This window comes from Lycium barbarum, chromosome 2 (assembly GCF_019175385.1).
Source record: "Lycium barbarum isolate Lr01 chromosome 2, ASM1917538v2, whole genome shotgun sequence".
NCBI lineage: Eukaryota > Viridiplantae > Streptophyta > Magnoliopsida > Solanales > Solanaceae > Lycium > Lycium barbarum.
Window position 1 is genome coordinate 59,056,392 of NC_083338.1, and position 15,479 is coordinate 59,071,870.

General features: G+C 33.1%; 1 protein-coding gene and 1 long non-coding RNA gene across 2 annotated transcripts; one reads left to right on the forward strand and one right to left on the reverse strand.

Annotated features, from left to right (window-relative positions):
• Nucleotides 1-1,301: 1,301 nt before the first annotated feature.
• Nucleotides 1,302-9,378, forward strand: LOC132626559 (probable aquaporin SIP2-1). Its single transcript, XM_060341468.1, has 3 exons — nucleotides 1,302-1,805; nucleotides 8,593-8,853; nucleotides 8,940-9,378. The coding sequence occupies exons 1-3, from the start codon at nucleotides 1,365-1,367 to the stop codon at nucleotides 9,105-9,107; spliced, it is 870 nt and encodes a 289-aa protein (XP_060197451.1). The 5' UTR covers nucleotides 1,302-1,364; the 3' UTR covers nucleotides 9,108-9,378.
• A 3,094-nt stretch (nucleotides 9,379-12,472) lies between these two features.
• On the reverse strand, nucleotides 12,473-14,678 carry LOC132620398 (uncharacterized). The gene is made up of 3 exons (XR_009574883.1): nucleotides 14,218-14,678; nucleotides 13,356-13,482; nucleotides 12,473-12,780 (listed from the first exon to the last, which is right to left on the reverse strand). It is a non-coding gene; the product is annotated as an uncharacterized LOC132620398 (long non-coding RNA).
• Between the last annotated feature and the right edge of the window lie 801 nt (nucleotides 14,679-15,479).

The window sequence follows — 15,479 nt, forward strand, 5'->3', positions numbered from 1 at the left end:
AATATCTATTTTCTTTTATATATACACTCTCCAAAAGAAATATATTAATAAAAGACATGGTTGTCTATGAAATGTGAACTATGGAATACGATTTTATATTTTGCAGGGGTAAAGATAACTTGCCTTATTGATTTCATCAAGAAACATCCGTCAACATGGATTCTTCATATTGCTAATTTTATGTAAAAGTGTTCAGTGTATATTTTAATTTTTACACCCAAGAAATTTATGAGAATCTTCTGATGCCTCTTCTTCCTTCTCTCAGATTATCTTCTTTAATGAAAATTGTATTGTTTTTGCGCTATATTAAGACAACATAAATAAAAAATTTAGTTGTATCGCTCGTGATTATGCACTTCTCTTTATTGGTGCTAGAGAAAAAGAAATAGGAAGGAAGAAGACTCTATAGGAGAGAGAGAGCGCGCATGAATTTGCAGAGAAAAAGAAAAATGTGGATAGTTGGGAAAGAATTAGATATCTCTTTCCTCCGAGTCCTCGATATGTGTTCATTATTTTTATTTATTTTCCTTCTTCTTTTCATTCTTATTTCTACTTGAGTTGAATTATGAGAAAACTAAAAATTTCCCTCTGTCCGTAGTTTATTATCCATTTAATTTTCATGCATAATTTACATTTTGCAAATTTCAACAGAACCACAAAAAAAAAATAATAATAATAAAAAATTGAATGAATTAAGGGTAATCTATCTCCTCTAACAAATTATAATATAAGTTTTTTTGCATGAATTTTAATGTAATAGTTTCTTATCTTTTGTTGTTGTTTTTTTTCTTTTTCAAATTACCTAAACTTAAAATGCTAAGATGGATAAGATGAAGGTGTAACACTGACAAATTGATGATAACATAATAAGCTAAAGAAGTAAAACCACTCTTTTTACGGGTAAAAATAAATATTAGCCACCATATATTGTGCAACTTTTCATTATTATATTTTTTATTTTATGTTTCTTCAGTTTTTATATTTTGTTTTTCAATTTTAAATAGTTAATTATAATGAGTTGTTTCATATTTATATTGAAATGTTTTCCATACAAACACTTTAGGCTAAATTTTATATAGAATGTTAGATTAGAATTTTCTTTCATTGAAGATATGACGCTAAAAATGATTATTATATACATGATAATTTAATTCTTCTATTTTATCTAGATTTACAAACAAAATTAGTTATTTTGTAAATACATACTCTATTATATTTTAATGATCGCGAAGCGCGGCCAATTTTATTAGTTGAGTAATAAACGAAGAAAGTATAATTGATAAGTAAGCATGTACAAAAGTTGAAGTTGAGAAATGAGTTTAAATTAAAAAGAATTGATCTGTTTCCTAGCAATTCCGACAAACATGCTGACAACAGCCACAATAATGACTTCCGACGTCAAGATTCATAATAAGCATAAAGAAACTAAAACATCTGCCACCATAGCCTCAGTTTTCAACTCCCCCAAACCCCCCCTCTGCTCCTTCACCCTTGCGGATCGATCAAAAATGGGGGTAATTAGCAGGAGGAGGCTTGTGGTTTCAGATTTCATCATGTCTTTGATGTGGGTTTGGTCAAGTGTCCTTATCAAGATGTTTGTTCATTCAATCTTGGGTTATGGAGCTCATGATCTCAAAGGTGAAATCCTCAAACATGCAATTTCTGTCATCAATATGTTCTTCTTTGCCTTCTTGAGCAAAGCTACCAAAGGTGGGGCCTACAACCCTCTTACAATCTTGTCTGGTGCCATCTCTGGGAATCTCTCCAATTTCATCTTCACTGTTGCTGCTAGAATTCCTGCTCAGGTCAGTTTTCTAAACAACTCCTACTGCACATCTCCAATTATCGCATTATTTCATTGTCGTTATTGTTCTTTCTTCTAAAGGCTATGTACTGCTTTCCGTTTCGCATTATTTTGCTGTTGTTGTTGCTTGCATTTTCTGTATCCCTTTTTCAAACTGCTTTGAAAATACTTTTTTACCTAATCTGAGGGTCTATCAAAAACAACCTCTCTATCTCGACGAGGTAGGGGTAAGGTCTGCATACACTCTCCGCCCTCCCCAGACCCCACCAGTGGGATAACACCGGGTATGTTGTTGTTGTAACACTCAATTCAAGTTAGACAGCAAATGTTTCATACCAATTGGTGCTTTATCTGGACAGAATTTGAAATTCTTAAATTAATGAGCTAATCGTTTAATAATGAAAAGTCTGTTAAAGCGACAATCCTGAGGAGCCTGCTTGAATCAGGTTGAGTGAGGAAAGGGAAGAGAATTGAAATCAGTAAGAGAAGAATGGCTATGACAACACTAAGATGCAAGAAATCATGCAACAGCCTCTAGGACAGATATTGTTTACTATGGTAATGTGGTGCATGAACAAAGCATTTTTACCAATAAACAGGATATCAAATATTTTCATAGGGGCTTTCACATCACTGACTTTCAAGGTTAATTGGAGGTTGCTAAATTGCATCATGCTGAATAACTCTAGGATTCCTTCTAAATATAAATGGCAACCTTTGAGCAAAAGACTAAAATTAAAAAGAGGACATAAGTATAAGTATGGCATTTTGAAGGCCATTTTACTACTTAAGCTAAACCAATTCTGGAGAGGAGGTTTGATGTCCTCCCAATGGGACAGATTCACAACATGATAATATAAGTAGGTAAACTAATCTGAAGCATGTTTTTGTGCAAATAAATGCTCTATAATGAGCCGCGAAACAGCATTTTGATAGCTTGTTTGGCCGATTGAATAAACTTCAAAATGAGGCAAAGGGAAAAAATGCTCTTACTCATAAGAGAAGTATCAACATCCCAACATACTTCTGTCAAAACAGTACCATGTGGAGAGCCAGAGTATTTTTTGCCTTTGAAAAACTTACAGAAACCAACACATCAGTGTTACTTAGAAGTTCCCTATCTCTTGCTAGTTGTTATTATCTCCCTTTCCTTCTGATGTTTCCTTTTCCGATAACTACTGAGCTTCCAAGCTTCTGATCTCCTGATCATGATATGTTACCGCCTTGCTGCTTTCAAATTACCTATCCTGCTTGACTGATGTCTTTGTTTTAAAAAATGTGGTAATAGTTTTTTGTTCAACATGGTTACATTTCCTATTCAAAATGACATGCTTGTCTTTTTGTTGAAGATTTGGTCAGCAGGTTTCCTTTTGTTTTTTTGCGTTTCCAGTTTTGCTGATATTTCATGATTATGATAATTGGTTGTCAACATAAAAAACGATGTTCATTAATTGCAAAAAAAAATTTGCTTTTTCTCTTATTACTTAGTCAAATCAGGTATCCTGCTTCCCATATGGTTGTCTTTCAGATAATTTCCATCTATGCTGGCCATCAGATTTCATATCATCCAATGGAAAAGCAAACTAATCTGACTTTGTTTGGTTGTAACCCAAACTCTTGTTATTGCTTGAGACTGATCAAAAAACAAATCTTCTTGTATTTTTGGAGTGAGACCCATTTAACCTAATCTCTTTCCGATATAAAGCAATTTCCGAAATTTTTATGTGAGAGCATTGGTGCTTCTCCTTTTGGATGCATTTTTTTGGGAAGTTTGATTTTCTAGGCATTGGAAGGGCCTATTCTAATGAAGTCAGTCCCCTTTTTCAAAACTACTGTCCATTTTAATAAGAAAAGATGTTTTATGACTTTATCAATAGGATAAGAAGAGTACAAGGAGGAAGACTAGGACTCCTCAAGTTGAACAAGATAAATAAGTGGATAGATTTCGTCAATCCCACTGAGATCAGTCAAGTGGATATCTAGAAGAAGATCTATAACCTTATTCCATGTAAATGACTAGAATACCACTCTACTACATAAATTGATTACATCTTAAGACACTGGTCTTGAAATGTTCCAGCAGCGCACACTAACAAAATGCATCACTGTACCGCAACGAAAGCCCCTCTTTATGGAAAGATGATGTTGATGGTATAGCCAAACCTAAATTTGATATAGAAATGGAGCCTCAAGATATCTCCGAACAAGCTAGAAATTTTCTTCAATCTGAATGAGTTGAATTTCATTACTCTTCATACGTCTAATGTAACAATCGAGGTTTATGATTTTTTCAGGTCTCTCGATTTTAGCTGGCCATTGTATTAAGCTTCTCATGAGAGGACCACGTATATGCCTTAAGTTCCAATGAAAAATTTGCATACTAGATAGGGGGAGAGAGAGAGAGAGAGAGAGAGAGAGAGAGAGAGAGAGGCTCTGTTGAGAAACACTTGGCACATATAAGAAGCATTGGCAATTCCCGGTGAAGCTCTTAGAAGGATTAAGGTGCTTTATGTTAGACAAGGTTATGGAAATGAGAAGGCCAAATAATTATCAGCTCTTCGGTTTTCTTATCATTCGAGATTCAAAAGACGTAAAAGAGCAACAATAAAAAATTCATTTCCTAGTGAAAAAAGGATAATATAGAAGCCTCATGGGGTGGGTAAATGGGGTACAATAGAGACAATGGCCATGTGTAGTGTGAGAAGGAGCGTATCGAGAGGCAAAGGCAGTGATGACTGAAAGCAAAGAAGGCAAGGGAGGTTATTCCCCGCTAAATCTGTGTGTCTTTGAATCACGAGAAATATTTATTCCTTTAGTGGTTTAGAAAGGAGGGATTAACCTACCTCCCATATACCCAAGCAATCTCTAAGGAAGGAGGATATTAGAAAAATCAAACAAGGATTCCCACCATATCACCCTTAGCAAGGGAATGCTGAATTTTCTATTTTCTATTTAGAATGGATTGGTCATACCTGCCAACAATCATCCACAAGCAATTTGATGTGCCATTGTTAACTTTTGAAGAAAAAAGGGGAATGGTACTGATAGTATACCTGAGAGATAAATTTCTTTGAGAGGCTTATCAATAATTTATTGTTCGGTAATCAGAGGACTAGTCTTATGGTTAATGTCAGGTAGGTCCACTACTGACGTTATTAGTTTAACTACTAACATAGTTAACCCAACTACAGCTAAAGGTGGCTCCCCCAATATGCTGGTTATTTGTGTTGTTCATTCCAATGATCTTATCAATAGGCAAAGCTAGCTTGATATGTCGACCCCAAGATGGTAACATACACTCTCACCTTGACAGCTGTCTGAACTGTTTACGTACATTAAATGCCACTAGAGTGATTTTTTGCCATTACACGTCTTTCTTGCTGACCTGACTGGTGAGCCCCTTCCACAAAGGGGTGGGATTTTTGGCTTGCAGTGGAGTGTGTATCATTCTGCATTTAGTTTCTGCTCTGCTGCAGAAGTTCTGAAGTCACTTATTGCTTTAAAAGAATGTTAAATTGGTTTAGTGTTAGTTGAAGGAAATTCCCGAGGTGATTCTTTTTTGTCAATGGAAATGTAGAAGCATGGTTTAAAGTTTCATTCCATGAGTTTTGGTTGGGTCAGGAGCCAACATTTGGGGTGGTATGGATAAAGAACTTCCTATGTTGTACTATTCAATTATCTATGACGAATTGATTACATAAGTTTGATTAACTAAAAGAAATTTTTGGTAACTATAATTTTTTTTTGGTAAACATCATCTTTTCAAAGCCAAATGATATTTAAGATACATGATGAACAAGAATATTGTAACATAGATTGCAATTAAAAAAAGAATACTGTAACATAGATTAAAATAAAAGAAGCTATTCAACAGATTTGTACTTATGCATCAACATAATGCATGCGTAAATCTTAATTTTTTTTTTTTTTTTTTTGGGAGGCCTTCTGTATTTAAATTTAAATGTAGGTACAGAAACATCGTTAATGATAAAATTGGGGCTCAATGAAAGTAACATCTTCACCTCCATTGAATGAATGTTATATCATTATCTATTTGGCATTTTTGTAAATAAGCTTGATGTAGTTTTTATAAAAGTACAAAATGCTGGAAATTAATTTTTGTATTGATGCTTTCCAATGAAAAATTGTAAAATTTATAGGAGTGATAGTTACTGGAAAACCACAATATTAAACAGGCAATCACATTCAATTTTTTGTTTGTTTCGGGTGAAAAAGAGGAAACAATTTGGAGGCTGTGGTGGAACATGTGGAAACTTTTAACTGTGAGTAGGATATGGTGAATTGGGACATCAAAGATGCATAATTTTGAAAATTGGTGGAGCAACCAGACATGTAAAAACATAGCTTTTCCAATTTCTCTTTCCTTTACAAGACAGTCATCAAGATGATGTCAGGAAAATAGTGACATGGTAATGAGGAGATTTTTTTTTTTGCTTTTTTCAGTTTCAAAATTTTCTCTTCCCATTATCCATGTCACTAGTTTCCTGACATCATCTTGATGACCTTGTATTGCTCGCTGCAACGCGTGGTGTGATGTGAATCCTTGTGAACTTGTGTGATGGACATGTTGGTCGCAGGGAAACTATCAATACCCTATCCTCTACTATGTTCATAGTTTTTATCTAACTTTACCACTTCTACTCTTCCGGGAACTGCCATCTGGTACCTTATCTCCAGCGATCAAGTCACTTTTAGTTTGCTGTGATAGTTGTAACCCTTTTAATGTTCAAAAATGTCCAAGACTCCAAATTGTATTTTCAAGGGAAAAATCTGAATGGTGCAATTATTTCTGTTCTTAATAAAAGGAGAGTAGACATCACTGGTAAAGCAGAAGTATGTGTGCAGATACTTGGATGGAGGAGTTAACATATGTATATTCCTCTGTTGACAAATTATCAAGTTTGCCCTTTAGAGTCAGTTTTGGCGGAGACAATCATTCATCTGTACGATTTTCTTACTGTTTGGAATTTATTTTCTAATGGTACTCTTTTAGCTGTTCTGGTAGATACCTGTAATTTGTTTACTTAAATTCTCTACATTTCACCTCTATTTTATTGTTTTTGTTCGTACAGTTTCTGCAAATCTAAGTTGTTTGCAAAGGTTGACTATGCTTCTCTTATTTTTGTTATGGAACTCTAGTAATTTAACTTATCTGGATAGAATACTCAAACTTTCAACATTTACTAGAAACTCTTATATGAATTCCGTAAGGATGGATTTTGATGATCCATATGGCACCGATATCTGATTTTCTTTGAGAGGTGTACCAGGATTGACAGCAAGAGCTGTTTAATGTTTTTCCTCCAGTTTCTTCTCTTTCATTGTTTTGTTTGATGGTACTTTGTCATGAGTTTCATTTCAGTTGGTGTACGACTTGTTGAGTTGCATTTATTTCAGAGATAGTTGGCCTTTGCGCGTGCTCAATGCAAAACGAATACTTGCAATAAGGCTTGTTTAAGCTTTCATTTTTCGAATACCTAAACTTGTCCAAGATAAGTGCTGAATTGTCTCTACTACCTCATCTGAAAGTTGAAAATATCCGAAATATTATGTTAACATACCCCATGTGTGAACCTGACTTTGTTTTTCTTGGGACAAGCACGTGAAAATACTTTTTATTAATTGGTGGCAGTGAGACTTGAACGTATGATCTCTACTTGCTCTGCTATGTTGAATTGTTGAACCACCTCAGCTTTTTCTTTCTTTTATAATCGGGAAATCCTGAGGGCCAGCAACGCACTGTTCAGAATTCAGTGGATAATGGACTCCCCCCTCTACCGTTTTCCACTCAAATATTACTCCTTCCGTCCCAATTTATGTGGCACCATTTGACTAGGCACAAAGTTTAAGAAAGAAAGGAATTTTTTTGAAATGTGTAGTCTAAAACAAACCTTAGACATTTGTGTGGGGCAAAAAGGAGAATTTTAAAGTTAAGTTGTTTCTAATTATAGAAAGGCGACATTCTTTTTGGGAGATATTAAAAAGAAAAGTGTTCCACATAAATTGGGACAAAGGAGTATGTTTTTCTCCGGCGACGTGCGCCTAACATACACATCACATGTAGCACTCTTACCACTTGACCAAAGTCCTGGGGGCAAGTGTCTTCCACCTCATCTAATTGTGTTAGTGTTCCCAAAGGGTTTGTGAAGGTTTTAGACCACTCTACCAGTTGCATAAAGTTTTGTGTTAGATGTTCAAATTATCTCACATGAAATCAGACCCAATCTTTAGGAATTTCATTCTCACACTTGTAATCTTAACCACAAGGACGTGAAGGAGGGTGTTGATTTATATAGTTGTCTCACATGGATTGTGTAAAGGTTTCCCGAAGGAGTATTAGGGTCTTGTACCACTCCAATCATTGTCTTAAAGTTTTGTGCTGAGCAGGTTGGATGCTCAGCCTTCTTGACAATTAGGAAAGTAAATTATGGAAATTATGGTTTGATGTAACCTAATCTCTCTGTTAAATAAAATAGCCTTGTGGGTGACTAAATGAAGTTGGCCAGATAGTAGAAAGATGAGTTTAGGTTATTGATAAGTCGTTATTAGCTTTAGAGACGCACATTAATTGCTTGTCAGTCATATTCTGAAGTTACTCACCGTATACTTAACAATCAAATTTGGGCAATGGCATTGTGACTTGATTCTTTTTACTTTTCTTGCCTTTCAGATTCAGCTTAAATATTATAACTATTTTTTCTAGAAAAGCTTATTATAGATGAGTGTTTCTTCTGATGTACAATTTCTCCCATTTTATTGCTTCTAAGGTTTTTGGTTCAATTACTGGGGTTAGACTCATCATTGCGGCATTTCCAAACATAGGACTTGGGCCTCGTTTAACCATTGACATCCATCGTGGTGCATTTACTGAAGGATGTTTGACATTTGCCATTGTTACCATTTCACTTGGACTTTCCAGAAGAAGTAATGCGAGTACGTTGATGAAGACGTGGATATCAAGTCTGTCCAAGCTGACTCTTCACATTCTTGGTTCTGATCTAACAGGGGGATGCATGAATCCAGCTTCTGTAAGTACTTCCTTTTGCTATAAAGTAAGTGTTATGTTTTATGAAGTGAAGTTTCTATCTGGACATGAATTAAATCCATTTTGCAGGTGATGGGGTGGGCTTATGCTCGGGGGAATCATGTAACTAAGGAGCATATACATGTTTATTGGCTTGCTCCAATACAAGCTACTTTGTTAGCTGTGTGGACTTTCAATCTGTTAGTTTCCCCAGCAAAGGATGAAAAAGAGAAGATGAAAGAGAAAAAGTCAGAATGAAGTATTGGTCATCATTCAATTTGAAATCTTTCTCTACAGAAACTACAGGCTGATAGGTTGGAATCGGATGATTGCATGGACTTACATTTCTTTCTTTTCTAAACTTGATTTTGTAAAATGTTCAGTTAAGGGATGTAAGTTTTCTTAGACCTCTACTAGGAAGTGTATTGTCTATGACTGAATTCAGTTATTTTTCCGTTTCACATATATAAGTGAAAAATTACTAAAATCTAAGAAAATATTAAATCCCAGATCCATAATTTTAAAAGTACAGTGAATTTAGTGCTTGGGACTTTAAGATTGTATTCAGCGAGTTTAAATTTTGGACTTGCGTCAACTTAATAGGATAGGAGACCAGTTCATCAAGCGGGTGGTGGAATAGCTTATGCTGTAAAGGAAATTTCAATATTTGAAGGTTTAAATGCCTTGACCCACGAAGTGTCTTGGAATATGTGAGCCTACCAAGTGTCTTTGTATGTGTATTTTACTAGTCTCTATGAACGTGAGAATTTCCGGTCAATCATCAGGAAATATATTAAATAATTTTGTTTCCGTATCTTAATTTTTTAAAAGAAATAAATTTATCACAAATTTTTTTTTTTTTTTTTAGTTGTGTCCTTCAATTCAGTCAATTTTTCCTTCACATGTTAATAAAACATTTTTTGGAATCCTTCTCCACTAATTTTTAGATTGGTTTCTTCCAAATTATATCGGGCCGTTTGCACGATTGTTCTTCAAAGGCCTTGGTCTTTAATTTTTTGTCCCTTAAATTGTTGGTCTTTGATTTTTGCATTTCGCCTGTTTTGGGTTCAAACTTTAGTTCAGTCAAAAAAATAAATCGTAAGGCAGAGGGCAGAGGTTTGTAGCAAAGTTAGGTCTATTCAGGCAAAATTAGGCCTATTCAGGCAGAGGTTTGCCTTAAGACAAACTTTTACCCAAAATTAGGTCTTAAGGAAAACCTCTGTCTTAAGGCCTAATTTTTCGGGCAAAGTTAGGCCTATTCAGGGGCAAACCTCTACCTGAATAGTCCTAACTTTGCTACAAACATCTGCCTTGCGATTTTTTTTTTTTTTTAATATTTGACTGAGCGAGGTTTTGAACCCGGAATCCATGAGTTTTTAGGCGAAGGGCAAAAATTAAAGATTTCAAATTTGAGGGACAAAAATTAAATACAAGTGCCTTTGAAGGGCATTCCGCACAAAAAAATGAATTATATCCTCTGAATAAACTTTATTAACATACTAGTTTGTGTGTACGCGCTTTGCGCGTGACAAAAGCGTGTACCTCATTTGACAACAAACACTATAGGGAAAAAATGGAATTAAACATAAACTTCGATGTTAGTCGTTGCTAAATTGCTCGTAGCTAAATATTGTTTGATATTTCGTCGCTTAATAGGATTAGCGATAAATTTTACTGTTTAACTTTTCGTCGACAATTTATGTTTATTTAGCAATGAATAATTTAATGTATAAACAAATATTGAGAATTTTCATTTGTTAATATAAGTGTAACAAAAAAAATAATGACAATTCACTTAGAATATATTTTTGTTTTCTACTATTTCGTCCTTGTTACATTACATTTGCATTTTGCCAATTACATTTAATATTATACATTAATTGACTTTGCTTATTTCTAATTTTTTTCACCACTAATATTTTTGTTATTTAACAAATTTATATACTTAAGAATTTTTCAATAACACTAATTTTTTTTAAACTAATGTGAGGAATTTGACAAAGAATAAAATTGGATTCTTTACTAATAAGTTAACTCAATTTTTTTAATTATTTGTTTGACTTTTTATTAATTCATCGCAAAGTTTGAATATTTACCTGTAATTATTATTTTATTTCGTAAGAGTTCTACTCGAACTTTCCAAGTTAACTCTTTTGATTTTCTCTTTTTACTTTTTTTTTTCTCATGCAAAAGTATTATTCTTTTATGAGAAAGTTTTGTGTTGAAGAACTTGTCATATTGATATACTGGTGTTATCTTCAAAGTTGAATCCTTATTCAAGTATTATTAAAAGGTGTATATGTGATAGGCATCTTTTTGAAATTCAACCAAAAAGACCGAATATTTTTTTCTTAGAGATGTGATCTTTTAAAATCCTGCAATTTTTCCTAAAAATTTTAAGGCAACAAAAAATTGGAGGTTCATTGTAAAACCTTATATGATGACAAGAAATAAACTTGGTGAAATCTTTCAACTTCTGAACACATGATGTAGATGGCTTGTAGGCAATTTCACCTATATTTTTGTAGTCAAATGTTATAAATATTGAAACATAATAATTCTAACAAAAATAAAATATAAGTTTATCCGATGGATAATTTATTACGATACATCAAACCTTCAATTTCACACTCCTCAAATCGAGCTAGCCGATAATGATCAATTTATTCTAGGTTGCTTTTTCGGTCTTTTTGCTTAAATATCAATAGCTTCGAATGATTGAGTCGAGAATTGTCAAATAAAAACACATAATGTCAAGTTTTTGCATTTGAATTTATTGTAGATGGAAGTAAATCCTACTACCTGTACTCAAACAATTTGAAGTCTAAACTCAAAGAGAAAAATTACCAACAAATGAAATAATGGTGGTTTCGTTTAATTTCTTTTCAAGTTTCCTTTATTGAAGAGTAGAATATCAAAGTAAAATACAAAAGAAAACCACCTACTTTATTTTAATTTTCTTATAGAATTCTTTTAATCTATTTATTATTAATTTATAGTTAATAATTAGACTAATTTATCCTTTTTTATCACGCTGGCCTTTCTTAATTTTATTTTCTTGTCCGAATTTTAAAATCTATTTATTATTCATCAAAAAATCATGATGGCACTAATTTGCACTTTTTATTGCTCTTTTAATTACGGAATATTGTAAATACTTTATTGAAAAAATCACAATGTATTTTTTTTTTGAATTGTATAAGTAAAAATTTTCAAATTCTTTAGAATTAATTTTGAATTAAACTCTAGAATATGGCATTAGTGATCTGTTCAAATTTAATAACAAAAAGGAATACGTAAACATCTATATATCTATCTATCTTCTACACAAATTCAAGTGATTAAGGAAATTAAATTACCAGCAGAAAGGTGAATTCCAATAATAGTTAAGTCAAGTACGGCTTGTCCAAAGTGCGTAAATATAGATTTTAATATGAAAAAATAAGCTATGAGAGACGATCACTTGCTTGTGCAATGTACTTCATCTTTTCGGCAAATATAATCAACAGATGTAGAGTTGCAATTTCATAACTCACAAGTCATGACATTGGGGATTAGTTGCAGCTTTCAATAAATTATCAATGGCTTTAGAAAAATCAATTCACAGCCATCTTGAGTATGATCTCCTAGTATTTTCGAAAAGATATAGTCGATGAATTATGCCGATATGCAACATAAACAAAATCACGTAATTAGAAATTAAGTAAATGATTTTAGATAACTATAAAAATTGAGATCTTTAGATTTGTGTGAAATTATACAATAAAATAAAAACCAAGGTTCTCAAGTAATATAAGACAGCGAAGATATGAAATCCAACATACCGGTAACAAGCAGAACAGCCGTTGCAGCAGGGGGGAAAACAAGCAGTACACCATCCATGGGATGCTTATGATGACAGCCATGAAGAAGATAATGAATGGTGTTTCCCCTGTAACAAAATATGAGTTTAAGCACATACGAATAAAGAACCTGAAGCAGCGGGAACATCAAGCACAATAAGTGCTACATAGTTTAAATAGAAAAGGCATTTTTGGTTGTATAACTATAAAATTTTGTACATGGCTAATTCATGTATTTTTGTAGGGGTCTTCAAGGTAATATGTTGTGTATTGACAATATTAATAATTATTAGTAGTAATGATTACCCGATTTATGTGCACCCGCAGAGAGGACCCTGATCCTCCAATACTATTTTTTTGTCCTCTAATATGTGACCAACACATAGATCTTATAAAGAAACATGTTATCAACCATGGATCTTATAAAGAAACAAAGAGCAACCCTTCACCCTTTTAATTTGTATGGATCTTATAAAGAAACATATTATCTGCAAAATTTTACAATATCAACCATGGATCTCATAAAGGAACAAAGAGCAACCCTGCACCCTTTTAATTTGTATGGAAATCAGAGAAGTAAATCTATCAAAATGAAGTCATGTACATTGAAATATTAAAAAACAAAGGCAACTCGATCTAATTAATATGCATTCAAATTCCATACCAGTTAACACTATAAATTCCTCACGTTATAAAAAAATTCCTCGTTATTTTGTTTATCATGCTCATGCCTCCCCAACTCCAATTCTAACTGAGAAACGGCTCTTTGTTTGGGCAGCAAAATCCAGAACCTGAAAAAATAATGTGATTTTTAGCTACAATGCTGCAATCTCAATCTCAGATGGAAAAATTCGGAACTACTAAGATACATATATGAACATATACACCGAAACTCTAAAAAATATTATTGGTACCTCTCTTTGGATTTTATTTAATATATACGATGCCATGGAAACAACATTTTGATAACCAAGTTATGGAGATTGTTTTCAACAGCCTCATATATTATATATACAACGATGATACAGGACTGGACTTCTAGATCAAAAAAGATTTAGTATCCCAAAGTGAAGCAAATTGGGGGACCTCCTTGTTTGAGTAATCAACAAACGGATTGGGAGTCTATCGAAGGACAATAGGATTCTTTCACCTAACTGTAGCAGGCTATAACGGGGTAAAAAGATTTTTACCAAAAATAACGATAGAATTTTATTTTGAAAGAATATATTATTAGTGTTTATGTATATTTGAGGAAAATAATAAATGATGATTTTGTCTATTGTAGAGTCATTTAACGAAGGGTAAAAAGTTCAATCAATATTTCTAAAGTCCTTCGTGCTTTTAATATAGTATAGATAATTAACAAACCTGCAATGTCGTCGGGATATAAGAAGAATCAAAATTGGACAGAATCAACAAGTTTTAATTAGACAAAACCTGATAGATAGACTCAACGATTTGTCTAATAGTTAATCTACCGACAAACTTTAGTATAAACTGTAGCAAGCAAAAGAATAAGATTATACCTTCATATCTAAAATATTATTTTTAGCGCTATATTTATGAAGGTAGTGCTCTTTTATACTATCTTTTGGCAACAGGCTTCGAATCTCCTTCTTCAATATCTAACGCTCTCCTCGACTCGTTTAGTAGGAACATCAAATGTCATTGGTAGAAGACGTCTTTTAGCATCAACCATAGGTGATCGTCGGATATCTTTGTAGATAAGTTTTGTGTTTTTCTTGATTTTTTGAAAGTCAGGTATATTCGTAAAAGTGATCAGAGGCCTCGTTGAGCTCCTGCTGCGTAGATAAAAGCCGCACTGGAGACAATTGAAAATAGAGAATTTCACGAGATACTAAAGAATAAAGAAGCTAGAGTATAACAAAAGAGTATTCACACACACATACATACATACATACATATATATATATATATATATATATATTAGTAGATCATCTTCTTTGCCTTTCTCTACCCTCGTTGAGCTCCCGCTGCGTAGATATTTGGAATATAGTCTGTACCAATATATAGTGTTGGGGGTATAAAAACTTATAAAATTATCGTTTATTCAATTACCGGTAAAACATAAACATGCATTAAAAATTTCAACTAATTTTAGGGTAAGAGAAACCTGCAACATCGTTGTTTGTCTAATTAGTTGAAAACCATAACACGAATGATAAAAAATTTCTAATAATTTAAGAGCATGTCAATATTTGCCTAGTAATTACCTGCAAAGCATAACATGAATCAGAAAAATCTAATAATTTAAGGGTAAGATAAACCCAAAACACCATCCTTTATCTACTTTTTTTTTTTTGCTTAATTACCTGGAAAACACGTAATTCAAAATCCCAGGAATTCACTAATTGTATATATTGCAAAAGGAAAAGAATTTTTACCCCCAACTAAATATGGCCATTAATGGCGGTACAATAGGGTTACGTTGCGTTAGAAGCTTGCTTGGCTGGCAGGAATAGTAAAACGTTTAAAAGTAAAATCATGCTTCTTGATGACCCAAAAAGGAATCTAATCCCTAAATATTATAGGGCTCTTAAATTTCGATGTTAAACTTTCATTTGTTCTCTCAAAATAATGACGTAATATTTGGCCAACAAAATCTTATGTTACGTGGACTCTACAAGTAAGTAATTCCTTTGTTCGCCATCTGATGTGTCAAGATTTGCTAAGAAACTTCTAACCGAAAATAGCAAATTGATATTTAACTTCACAAATCTGAATTGGGTCTAAGAATATGTTACAATCCCCTTCATTTTTTATTAAT